This window comes from Otolemur garnettii, unplaced genomic scaffold (assembly GCF_000181295.1).
Source record: "Otolemur garnettii isolate 467f Iridium unplaced genomic scaffold, OtoGar3 scaffold00178, whole genome shotgun sequence".
NCBI lineage: Eukaryota > Metazoa > Chordata > Mammalia > Primates > Galagidae > Otolemur > Otolemur garnettii.
In genome coordinates, this window is record NW_003852573.1 from 1460900 (window position 1) to 1474609 (window position 13710).

Genomic DNA, 13710 nt, shown 5'->3' on the forward strand with positions numbered 1-13710 from the left:
GTCATAGCAGTTACCTCTAATAGGTAGGATTACGGACAGTCTTTATTTCCTACATTGTATTTGTTTATATTTTCTAAATATTTTTGCAGTGAGCATGTACTGCCTCATCAGAATAACTGTAAACCTAATCTTTAAAATAATTATTTTTGGTGGCACCCATAGCTCAGTGGGCAGGGCGCCAGCCACAAACACCAAGGCTAGCAGGTTCAAACCTGGCCCAGGCCTGCTAAAACAACAATGACAACTGCAACAACAAATAGCTGGACATTGTGGCGGATGCCTATAGTCCCAAGTACTTGGGAGGCTGGGGCAAGATTACCACTTAAGCCCAAGAATTTATAGTTGCTGTGAGCTGTGATGCCATGCACTCTACCCAGGGCCACAGCTTGAGACTCTGTCTCAAAATATATATATATATTTTTGTCCCTTGCTTATTATACCCCTGATCCAGCTGGCACAATACCCATTTCCCTATTGCTAGCTAGCTGAAGGGATGGCCAAACAGTATGTCCCTACCACCTTAACACAGCACTGTCATACTTACAGCCAATCATCATGATGGCCACTGCAAAGATCTTCTCGATGTCTGTGGATGGGGCAATATTCCCAAAGCCCACACTGGTGAGGCTGGTCATAGTGAAATACAATGAGGAGATGTAGACAGAATTCTTGCTGGGACCACCTTCCCACTTCCCTGAGCCAGAACCATTAAATTGGTAAGGGGTGCCAATGTCCATAGCCAGTTGGTAGAGCCAGCTGTTGTTGCGAATTGTCTTGGTGTCCTCGTCAAAGATCTCATAGTCCCCAATGCTGTACCAGATGCAGGCCATCCAGTGTGCAGCCAACCCAAACACACACACCAGCAGAACCAGCACAGCAGCTCCATATTCAATGTAGTGGTCCAGCTTTCGGGCCACTCGCCCAAGACGGAGCAGCCGGACAACTTTCAGAGAACTGAACAGGCTGCTAATTCCCTAGGAGAAGAGGAACACAATGTCAAGGCCAAAGAACCGAATATACTTCTTATCCTCCTCCCCACCTGAGCCATTATTTAAGACACAGTATATTCTCATGAGATGCAATATTATGCAACCTTTAAAAAATTAGAATTATATTCCAAGATGTATGGAATGGAGACTTCTATTAGCATTTTCCTACTTTCATTGAAAATCAAAAAAATGCCTGTAGTCCCAGCTACCTGGAAGGCTGAGGCAAGAGGATTGCTCAAACCCAAGAGTTTGAAGTTGCTGTGAGCTACAACACCACAGCTCTCTACCAAGGGGACATAGTGAGACTATGTCTCCAAAAAAAAAAATCAAAAAACAAGCAAACAAATAAAACAAATAGAATTATATTTTCATAAGTAAACAGACATACATGAGTACCTTTCTATATCATAACTTACTTTAAAACAACTTTTAAGGTTTACATAATATGAATATTTTAAGGATTGCATAATATTTCATATTAGATTATAAAACATTGTAAAACATTACATTACAACTATATTATACATAAGTATGCAAATATGTATGTTTCAGAAAATGGTTAGGAACACATCAAAACATTAATAGTAATTATTGCTGCATCATCAAGTTATGAAATTACAGAAAATTTTGTGTTACATCTGTATATACTTTCATATATATATTTACTTAATTTCTATAATTATGATTATTACTTTTCTAATTTAAATATACATATAAATAGAAAGCTGAAAAAACTAAAAATGAATTTTAAAAATAGCTGAAAAGAATAAAGAAATAAGACTCCATTTTCTAAGGGATGTTATAAATTCTTGAAAGGCTTCTATCAATTATACGCCATCGATTTAAACACTATCAGTCAAAGAACTGATCAGTCAAGGAACCTGAGAGCTAAAAGGAACCTCCTGATTTCATCTGATCAAGAATCTACCCTTCTGGCTGGTGCCCACTGTTTCTGTCAGGCCAGGCCTATTCACCAAATGGTTGTTCTCGAGAATAACGTTGTGGTGTGAAAAGAACACTAGAGTAGAAATCTGGACAATGCAGGCGAGACCCACATTAGCCATTAACTTGCTGTAAATTTGGAGAATTCAGTTACTTCTTGATTTCCTTCTTTAGACAATGAGAGAGGTGGATTAAGGACATCTAAATCTTCTCCAAACCTTAACATACTCTTATTGCCAAAGAGAATTAAAACACATTACAAAAGTCATAGTGTTTAAACCCCCAAAACTCCTATTCTAAGATGACTACAAGATACATGCAAGGGATATTTCCATTAGCTTTTACTATTTCCATTAAAAAGCAAATGAACAAGCAAACAAAACAGAGACGTGCCTTTGAAGCAAGACATTGTCCTCCTCCATACAGCAAAAATCCAAGGAAGAAAGATGTCCTTCACCAAGTACATTGAGTGGCTTTTCACTATCTAAACACACTACAAAGTTTCTAGGTCACTGCTATTCTCCCTTGTCCACTGACCCCTTAATGACAATACCCCAAGGGTCAAGTTATGTCACAGACAGAATGAAAATATATAAATGCTTTCTGATAAGGCTATGTCAGACTCAGCAAGGCTGTTTCCTTTTCTTGAATATATGACTAAACTCTATTTTTCCATTTCCCTCCATCTGGTTGGGTCCCTGGGACTAGTTCTTGCCAATGGAACATGAAGTGAAATGTGTGTCACTTCCAGTCCAAGGCAGTTAAACCTGCTTCTTCCTCCCCTAGAATGCCTTCCAGATTCAGCTAGTGAGATCTTGCGGCCATGTATTAACCTGGATCCCTGAAGGACTACAAGAACACCCCTTTCCCCCTCTGATATAAGCCATTGAAACTTGGAGGATATTCATCACAGAAGGTAGCATTAGCCTATCCTGACAAATACAGAGCCCTCAGAACACATAAACTATATGTAGCATAGCCTTGGCAATACAGACCACAAATCAGGTTGTCACACAAATTATTTTTGTGGTGAGAGTGGGAGAGGTGAGACTTATGGCCCTTTGAAAAACAAAATAACAATTTCATAGCCATAAAACTTACAACAGTAACATTTCTTGCCCAACATACACAAGCATAATTGTGAATACTATGGGTACCAGAATAATAAAGGATTTTTCTAGACCGAGGGACCATATCCCCAGAACCAATCTCATCCAAACTGTTAAATCTGATAAAGTTTACTGTTGGTATATCCAGTATTCCTCCCCTGGATCTCCTTTCCCTCTCTGTGCTGTTCTAAACAAAAAAATTTGCTATGCAGAAAGGACTGAGAAAATGTTTCATATATCAGCGGGCGAAAAGCTAGTGAGGATAAATGGATATCCTCTCTCCATAGGGCATTCACATTCTAGCAGAGAAGAAAACCTTAGGAAAACAACTGCCAATAGTGGAATTAAAAGCACCTACAGCCTGCATAAAGAAGGTATTTTAGGAGGCAAAAGAGCCTTTTTGATGACTCAGAAATCACACATCATTTAAGCAGCCACCTACTCTCCACCTCCTCATATGGAGGTCCCTGAAATCATCTTTCAAAGCAGCTCTACTCTGAAGCAGAACTTACTGCCCAGGGCACAAGTGCCTTGTAACTTTTCCTCACTCATACTCAACTCAAAGCAACATTTATAGAGAGCCTACTATGCACACCTTGTGCTAGTGCTATAGGAATGAGATTAAAATGACATTTTGTCTCCTTGTTCATTATTATATCTCCAATGCCTAGAATATGGAAGGTACTCAATAAGAAGAAGGGAAGGAGGAATAAAAAGTATAGTAACTAGCAAGAGATGCAAAATACAATTAGCAAAAAGATATTTCTACCTAAAAATCACAGAACAGAAGACCTAAAAAGAAGCACAAAATTCACCTAGAGCCAGGCGTCCTCAAACTATGGCCGGTGAGCCACATACGGCCTGCCTAGGACATTTATCTGGCCCACCAGGTGTTTTTACCACCGCTGCCTGTCCTGCTTAGTAGCTGACTCATCCTGGGGCCCGCAGCCCAGCCCTCCAACAGTCTGAGGGACAGTGAACTGGCCCCCTGTTTAAAAAGTTTGAGGACCCCTGACAGACCTTTCCATCCATTGACGTACAGAGAAAAAAAATTGCCTAGTCTAATTCCTCTGACTTTAGCAAACCTATCCTTGACTTCTGCTACTACGACTACCTCTAAAGATCCACTCCAGTTATTCATGGAAATAAACAGCAGGGGTCACATCACCTTTCCTATCTCCTCATTTCATCTGTCTTCCCTTTTCCATCCCCTCCCAGTGGCCACCACAATACATGCAATTACTACTCAAAAGCCATGACATCCTCTTAGACATACACTCTAGATGTCCCACACATCCCACATAGTAGGTGCACAATTATAACACTCTATCTACTCAGACTGGTCCTTCAGTCAAGGATCCCCCAAATTTCTGTTTCTGTGTACTAGTTATTCTTTAGGCTTGTTACCCACTATACCCTGAAGCCTTCCATAACTGCTCTATAGTCACAACTAGCCACTGACTCCTCCACATTCCCACAGTATTCTATATCTATTACCACTTGTACATACTACCTGACATTAGTTTCCTCTGCCCATTTCACCAACTATATGTTCCTAAAGACAGACACCATTTATAATTCGTTTAAGAAATCCCAGGTATTGAGTTGAATAGTGTCCCTCCAAAATTCCATGTCCTTCTTAGAACCTCAGAATATGACTGGAATAGGTGGGACCGTCAATCCACTATGACCGATGTCCTTATAAAAAGATAAGAGATGAAAACAGAGGGAGAATACCAGGTCCCAGATGCAGATGCCAAGAGTAGAGTGATACATCTTCAAGATAAAGAATGCCAAGGATTGCCAGCACTACCAGAAGCTTAGAGAAATGCAATAGATTCTCTCCATGGCCCGCCAATACGTTCATCTTAGACTTCTAGCCTCTAAAACTGTGAGAAAATAAATTTCTGCTTTATTAAGCCATCCAGTTTGTGGTAGCTTGTTATAGCAGTCCTAGAAAATTGATACCCCCATGAGGTCTAGAGCACAGTGCCCTTTCAGAATATTTTCCAAACTAAACTGAAGAGTTTGAATTATTAGAGAAATCTTTCTCATTTTAAGGAACCTCTGGAGCAATATAAAACAAGCACTTCTTCATTGTGTTATTTATCTATGTTTATACTGATACTCTATTACACAGTTGTGTAAGTTATCTTTTATTGCATTAACAGCTGGAATTTTAGCTGTTTAAAAGTATTTCAGGCTATTCATTTGAAAGGTGTTTCTTTTTCATGCTTGCTTGAACTTCAGTAGATGAGATAAATAAAACACAATACTCTAAACATTAAAAAAAATTGTTACACTAAATATATGACAGCATCATATAGTAGAGAATCACATTTCCCCCACAGACTCCTTGTATAAGGAAACTACCTCACTCCTAAACTACCAGAACTGCTGCGGACTGTACACATTCACCAAGAACCAAGGGCCAGCCTGCCTGGCACCCACTACCACCAGATATGCTTCCCCCGTGATCAGCAGAGCTACTTCACCTGGCATGCACCAGCCTAGAGGTTGAGAGTCAGGCTGCCAGGCAGCCCCCACCCAGCAAAGCTGTGCTACTGCCTCAAATAACAACTGCAGTCTAGGCCTCGGAGGCACTCACAAACACAGCTGACAATGATTACTGCCAAAGAAATCACCTGGAGACTACACTACTGTACCTACCCAGAACAAAAGCCAAATTACCCTACCCAGATGACACTATAGGACACACTAGTAGTAAAGAGTCTTTCCCTATGTAAGTCTTTCTATCCATAAAACTGGAAGGGGTAACAGTTCTACGCAATTTGCAGATATCAATGTATGAACACATGAAACGTGAAAATCAAGGCAACGTGACACCTCCAAAGAACACAATAATTTTCCAATAACAGACCCCCACAAAAGGAAGCCTATAAAATGACTAAAAAGTAATTCAAAATAATGATCTTAAAGAAATTCAGTGTTATGTCATAAAGTACAAACAATTCAACAAAAAACAAAAAAGCAATTCATGATCTGAATAATTTGACAAAGAGATAGATTAAAAAGAACCAAACAGAAATCTTTTAAGCTGAATAATTCAATGAATAAAATTGAAAATACAATCAAGAATGTCAACAACAGACTAATCAGCAGAAAGAATTTCAGAACTTGGTGATTTAAAATAACACAATCAGACAAAAGAAAACCAAAAAAGAATAAAAAGTAATAATACAGAAAGCCTACATGACTTTATTAGACACCATTAAGTGAATGAATATCTACATTGTAGGAATTCAAGAAGGTAAAAAGATGCTAGAAAGCATGAAAAAACCTACTAAATAAAATAATACCTAAAAACTCTTCACATTTTGAAAGAGATGAAGCTCAGGAAGCTCAAAGTACACAAATAGAATTAGTTCCAAAAGACTCTTCAAGGCAAACTGTCAAAAGTCAAAGACAAAGAATTCTAAAAACATCAAGAGAAAAGTATCAAGTAACATATAAGGGAATCAACACTAGATTAAAAGCAGATTTCACAGCATAAGTCTTACAGACAAGGAAAGAATTAAGCAATATATTCAAAGTGCTAGAGGAATAAAAAATGAAAAAAACACTGGTGAGCCAAGAATACTATATATATATAGCAAGTCTATCTTTTAGAAATGAGGGAGAAATAAAATCTTTTCCAGACAAACAAAAACAGAGGGAGTTTATCACCATGGAACTAGCCTTGTAAAAACTGTTTAAGGGAGTTCTACATTTAAAAGTCAAAGGATGACAACTACCATCATAAAAACATATGAATGTATGAAGTTCACTGGTACAGCAGATAAACAAATGAAAAAAAAATCAAACCTATCACTACAGAAAACCACCAAACCACAAAGAAAAGCAACAAAAGATGAAAGTAAAAATAAAGTATAACAAAATCAACAGAAAAACAACTAGCAAAATGACAAGAGTAAGTACTCTCACCTATCAATAACAACTTTGTGAAAGGCTAAATTTGCCCAATTGAAAGATATAAATAGGCTGGATGGATTTTAAAAATTGATAAAATAGGGAAAGTTGCAGGATACTAAATCAACATATAAAAATTAGTCATATAACATAGAAAACAAACTACCCAAAAAGAAATTAAGGAAGCAATGACATTTACACTGCTTATAGGCTGCCTACATGAAACTCACTTGGCCTATAAAGACACACACAAACTGAAAGTGAAGGGATGGAAAAAGAAACTAAAAATGAGCAGAGGTAGCATACATACTTACATCAGATAAAATAAACTTTAAATAAAAAAAATTGCAAAAAGAGACAAAGAAGGTCATTACATAATGATAAAAGGATTAATTCAGCAAGAGAATATAACAACTGTAAATATATATGTATCTAACAGTGGAGCACCCAGATATACAAAGCAAATATTGTTAGATCTAAAAGGAAAACCAGACCTCAATGAAACATTAGTGGGTGACTCTAACACCCTAGTCTCAGCATTTAACAGGTTATCTATTCAGAAAATCTACAAAGAAACATCAGATTTAAACTGCACTGTAGACCTGACAGACATTTACATAACATTTTATCCAACAGCTACAGAATACACATTCTTCTCATAAGCACATGGAACATTCTCCAGGATGGACCATATGTTAGGCTACAAAACAAGCCTCAATAAATTTTAAAAAATTAAAATAATACTAAGTATCTTTCCTGACCAAAATGAAATAAAACTAAAAATCAATATCAATAGGAACTTTGAAAACTGTACAAATACATGGAAATTAAAAAATATGATGCTAAATGACCAATGGGTTAATACAGAAATTAAGAAGGAAATTTAAAAATTTCTTGAAACCAATGAAAACAGAAACACAACATACCAAAACCTATGGGATACAACAAATTCAGTACTAACAAGAAAATTTATACCAATAAATGCCTACACCAAAAAAAAAAAAAGAAAATTTCAAATAAACAACCTAATAATGCACTTAAGGGCACTAAAAAAGCAAGATAAACCAAACAGAAAATTAGTAGAAGAAAAAAAAAGGAAGAGAACAAAAGTAAACCAAACAGAGACTACACAAACAATTTAAAAGACCAACAGAACAAAACAAAAAAACAAACAAAATCAACAAGCCATTAGCTAGACTAAGGAAAAAAGAGAAAAGATCTAAGTAAATAAAATCAGAAATGAAAAAGAAGACATTATAACTGATGCCATAGAAATACAAAAGACCATTAGAAACTGTGGATTTTCTGAATAGATAACCTATCAAATGCTAGTATAAAAAACTATAAACTAATAAATTGAAAAACCTAGAGGAAATAAATAAATTCCTAAAACATACAACCCACTAAAAGTGAACCAGGAAGAAATAAAAATCCTGAACAGAGTAACAAATTTAATCAAATAAAAACCCTCCCAACAAAGAAAAACCCAGGAACAAATGGCTTCACTGCTGCATTCTACAAAATATTCAAAGAATTACTAGCAATTCTTCTCAAACCATGCCAAAAAATTGAAAAGCAGAGAATTCTACCAAATTCATTGTATCAGGCCACCTTGATCCCAAAACCAGACAATAACAAAAAACTACAAGTCAATAATCCTGATAAATATAAATGCAAAAATTCTCAATAAAATAGCAAAAAAAATCCAACAATACATCAAAAATGTTACACACTATGATCAACTGGGATTTATCTCAGGGATGCAATGATGGTTTAATATACATAAATCAATGAACATGATATATCACATCAATAGAATGAAGGACAAAAAACATATAATAGATGCAGAAAAGGCATTTGATAAAATTCAACACCATTTCATCATAAAAAATATGAAAAAATTAAGCATAAAAGGAATATACCTAAAGATCATATATGGCAAACCCATATCTCACATCATACTGAATGAAGAATAGTTTAAAGTAATCAGCCCCAAAGAACTGGGACAAGAAAAGGATGCCTATTTTTACTAATACCATTCAACACAGCAATAACCAGAGCATTTAGGTAAGAGAGCAAAAGACATCCAAATTGGAAAGAAGTTAAACTGTCCCTCTTTGCTTGAAGAGAAACTTCTCTGAAGAAGACAGGCACACGGCCTACAGACACATGAAAAAATGCTCATCATCCTTAATCATCAGAGAAATGCAAATCAAAAACTACTCTGAGATATCATCTAACTCCAGTGAGATTAGCCCACATCACAAAATCCCAAAACCAGAGATGCTGGTGCAGATGTGGAGAAAAGGGAACACTCCTACATTGTTGGGGGGAATGCAAACTAATACATTCCTTTTGCAGGTTTTTTTTTTTTTTTTGCCGGGGCTGGGTTTGAAGCCACCACCTCCGGCATATGGGGCCAGCACCCTACCCTTTGAGCCACAGGCACTGCCTCTAATACATTCCTTTTGGAAAGATGTTTGGAGAACACTTAGAGATCTAAAAATAGAACTGCCATTCAATCCTACAATTCCTCTACTAGGTATATATCTAGAAGACCAAAAATGACATTATAACAAAGATATATGTACCAGAATGTTTATTGCAGCACAATTCATAATTGCTAAGTCATGGAAGAAGCCCAAGTGCCCATCAACCCATGAATGGATCAGTAAATTGTGGTATATGTACACCATGGAAGCCTTAAAGAAATATGAAGACTTTGCCTCTTATGTGTTTACATGGATGGAGCTAGAACATATTCTTCTTAGCAAAGTATCTCAAGAATGGAAGAAAAAGTATCCAATGTACTCAGTCTTTCTATGAAACCAATTTATAGCTTTCATAGCTATGACCCAAGTATAGCCAAAGAAAAAGTCGAAAGGGAGAGGAGGAGAGAAGAGAGGATGGGTGGAGGGAGAGTAATTGGTGGGAACCACACCTACAGTGCATCTTAAAAGGGTACATGTGAAATTTACTAGGTGTGGAATATAAATGTCTTAACACAATAACTAAGAAAATGCCATGAAGGCTATGTTGACCAGTTTGATGAAAGCATTTCAGATTGTGTGTAAAACCAGCACATTGTACCCCATGATTGCATTAATGCACAGCTATGATTTAATAAAAAAATAAATAAATAATAAAATAATAAAAATAAAGGTCAGCCCATAAATAAATAAATAAATAAATAGTTCCTCTTTGAAGATGGTATAATATTAATATAGAAAACTTTAAAAAGGTGCCACAAAAAGACTCTTAAAATTGATAAATAGGGGAAATTGGAGGATATAAAATCAACATATAAAAATTAGTCATATAAGATAGAAAATAAAACTATCAGAAAAAGAAATTAAGGAAGCAGTGACATTTATAATAGCTGTAAATGAATAAAATACCTACAAATAAATTTAAACAAGGAAATAAAAGATCTCTACAATGAAAACTATAAAAAATAATGAACAAAATTGAAGAGAATATAAAAAAAAGGAAAAAGTTTCATGTTCATGGTTTGAAATACTTAATATTATTTAAATAATCATACTGCCCAAAGCAATCTATAGATTCAATGTAATCCCTATCGAAATACCAATGACATTCTTCACAGAAATAGAAAAAATGATCCTTAAATTTATAAGGAACCACAAAAGGACCTGAGCAACTAAAGCAATCCTAAACAAAAGAAAAAAGGAGGCATCACACCACCTGACTTCAAAATATATTACAAAGTTATAGTAACCCAAACAGCAAAATACTGGCATAAAAACAGACACACAAACCAATGAAGCAGAATAGAGAACCCAGAAATAGATGCACATATTTATAGCTAAGTAATTTTTGACAAAGTCACCAAGAAAGTATACTAGACAAAGAACAGCCACTTCAATAAACAATGCTGGAAAGAACGAAAATAGACCCCCTACTTCTTACCATACACAAAAATCAACTCAAAATGGTAAAAGACTTACATGTAAGACCTGAAACTAAGAAACTACTACAAGGAGTAGGGGAAATGCTTTGAGACATTTGTCTGGGAAGATCCATGAATAAGACCTCAAAAACACAGGCAACAAAAGCATAATAGAACCATGAGATTATATCAAACTAAAAGGGTTCTCCACAGCCAAGGAAACAATCAACAAAGTGAAGAAACAGCCTGCAGAATGGGAAGAAATATTTGCAAACTATTCATTCAACAAGGGATTAATATCCAGAATATATAAGTTATATATAATATAACTCAAACTCAGCCAAGAAAAGAAAGGAAGGAAGGAAGGGAGGGGGGGAAAGAGAGGGAAGGAAGAAGGGAGGGATGGATGTAAATGGAAGGGAGGGGAAGGGAGGAGGAAAAGAAAAGAAAAGGAAAATAATCTGACAATTAAAGAATAAGAAAATTATTCAAATAGATATTTCTCAGAAGAAGACATACAAACATGGCCAACAGCTTGGCACCTACAACTCAAGAGGCACAGGCGGGTTTGAATCCAGCCTGGGCCTGCCAAACAACAATGACGGCTGCAACCAAAAAATAGCCAGACATTGTGGCAGGCACCTGTAGTCCCAGCTACGTGAGAGGCGGAGGCAGGAGAATTGCTTGAGCCCAGGAGTTAGAGGTTTCTGTGAGCTGTGATGCCACAGCACACTACCGAGGGTGAAAGCTTGAGGCTCTGTCTCAAAAAAAAAAAAAAAAATGGCCAACAGATATATGATAAAATGCTCAAAATCACTGATCTCAGATAAATGCAAATTAGAATCATGAGATATTTACCCCATACCTATCAGAAAGATTATTATCCATAAAAAAATGGATAAGTCAAAGATAAATATTAAAAAATATCTAAGGAACAATGGTTATCTCATTGTGGTTACAAAGTATGCCTTTGACTTGGAATGGATAATTTTTTATTATCCAAAAAAAATAAGTGATGAAGATGTAGAAAAGGAAACTCTTGCACACTGGGTAGGAATGTAAACTAGTATAGCCATTTTGGAAAACACTAGGGAGAGTCCTCAAAAATTAAAAATAGAACTACCAAATGATCCAGCAAGCCCACTACTGGGTATATATCCAAAGGAAATCAGTATATTGAAGAGATATCTGTCTGCACTGCATATTTATTGCCGCATTATTCACAATAGCCAAGATACGGACATTGATGTCCATCAACTGATGAATGTGATGCTTCATCTGTGGCAACATGAATGAGCCTGGAGAACATTAAGCTAAGTCAGTGGTTCTCAACTCCTGCATATCAAATATTTACATTACAATTCATAACAGTAGCAAAATTACAGTTATGCAATAGCAACGAAAATAATTTTATGGTTGAGGGTCATCACAACACGAGGAACTGTATTAAAGGGTCATGGCATTAGGAAGGTTGAGAACCACTGAGCTAAGTGAAATGAACCAGGCACCCAAAGATAAATACCCGATGTTCTAACCCACATGTGGAAGCTAAAGTAGCTTATCTCATATCAGTAAAGGGCAGAATAATAGATACTATAGGCTGGGAAGAGGGGAAGGGTGGGTAAGGAGAGGTTGGTTGACAGATACAAAATTGCCACTACAGAAGAATAAGTTCTAGTGTTCTACAGCAGGGGTCCCCAACCTTTTTGGCACCAGGGACAGGTTTCACGGAAGACAATATTTCCAAAGATGAGAGGTTGGGGGAACACGCAGTGGGTGTAGGTGGTAGGCTGAGCTCAGGCAGTGATATGATCCATGAGCAGGAGCTGATGCTGTAAATACAGATGAAGGTGCTTAGCTCCATCACCTGGGGCTCACCTTGGGCTATACACCCCCATTCCTAAGTTTCCAGGAAGACAACTATCCCAAGGTGTGGGGGGAGGGGAGAAGTGGAGCTCTGCAGCCCAGCTCCTAACAGGCCATGGACCAGTACAGGTTGGGGACTGCAGCTCTATAGTATTATAGGATAACTACAGTTAACAGTAATTCATCGTATATTTCCAAATAGCTAAAAGAGAGGATTTTGAATGTTTCCAGCACAAAGGAAAAAAAAGATAAATGTTTGAGGTGACAGTTATGCTAATTACCTTGACCATTATACACTGTATACATGTATTGAAATTGCATACATGTATTACATTATACCCCATAAAAATGTACATTTACCATGTGCCAGTTAAAAATAATATTTTTTTTGTTATAACTCTCTATTTTTATTTTTCCTTAGTAATGTTTATAGCATTCTATGTAGAGTTCTTTTAATACTGAGTCTATTAGCAAAATTTCGTAGAATTCATAGTTAGGGAATGAAAAGTTAGAAGTCTTGAATAACTGATGAAAGAGACATAACATCTCAGTCATGCATATTTTTAAAAATATTTAAAGAACAATGGTTATCTCGTTGTGGTTACAAAGTATGCCTTTGACTTGGAATTAATTCCTTTTTATGATTTTCTTTTTTTATTAGATCATAACTGTGTACATTACTGCATTTATGGGGTACAATGTGCTGATTTTATATACAATTTAGAATGCTTACATCAGACTGGTTAACATAGCCTTCACCTCACTTATTTAATTGTTAAGATATTTATACTCTCCTCTTAATACATTTGACATGTACGCTTGCAATATGCACAATAGGTGAGATCCCATCAATTGCCCTCCCTCCACCTAGCTCCCCCCCACCCCAACCTAGTCATCTCTCCTTCTTTCTGGGTTATAACTGTGTCTTATCATTTGTATGAAAATATGGGTGATTATATATTGG

General features: G+C 36.4%; 1 protein-coding gene across 2 annotated transcripts in view; it reads right to left on the reverse strand.

Annotated features, from left to right (window-relative positions):
* Positions 1-13710, reverse strand: part of KCNH1 (potassium voltage-gated channel subfamily H member 1) — a 421068-nt gene that overhangs the window by 231063 nt on the left and 176295 nt on the right. For both annotated transcript variants that reach the window (XM_003800511.2, XM_003800512.2), the window contains exon 7: positions 545-974. In XM_003800511.2, the coding sequence (XP_003800559.1) occupies positions 545-974 (430 nt within the window). The remainder of the gene's footprint in view (positions 1-544; positions 975-13710) is intronic.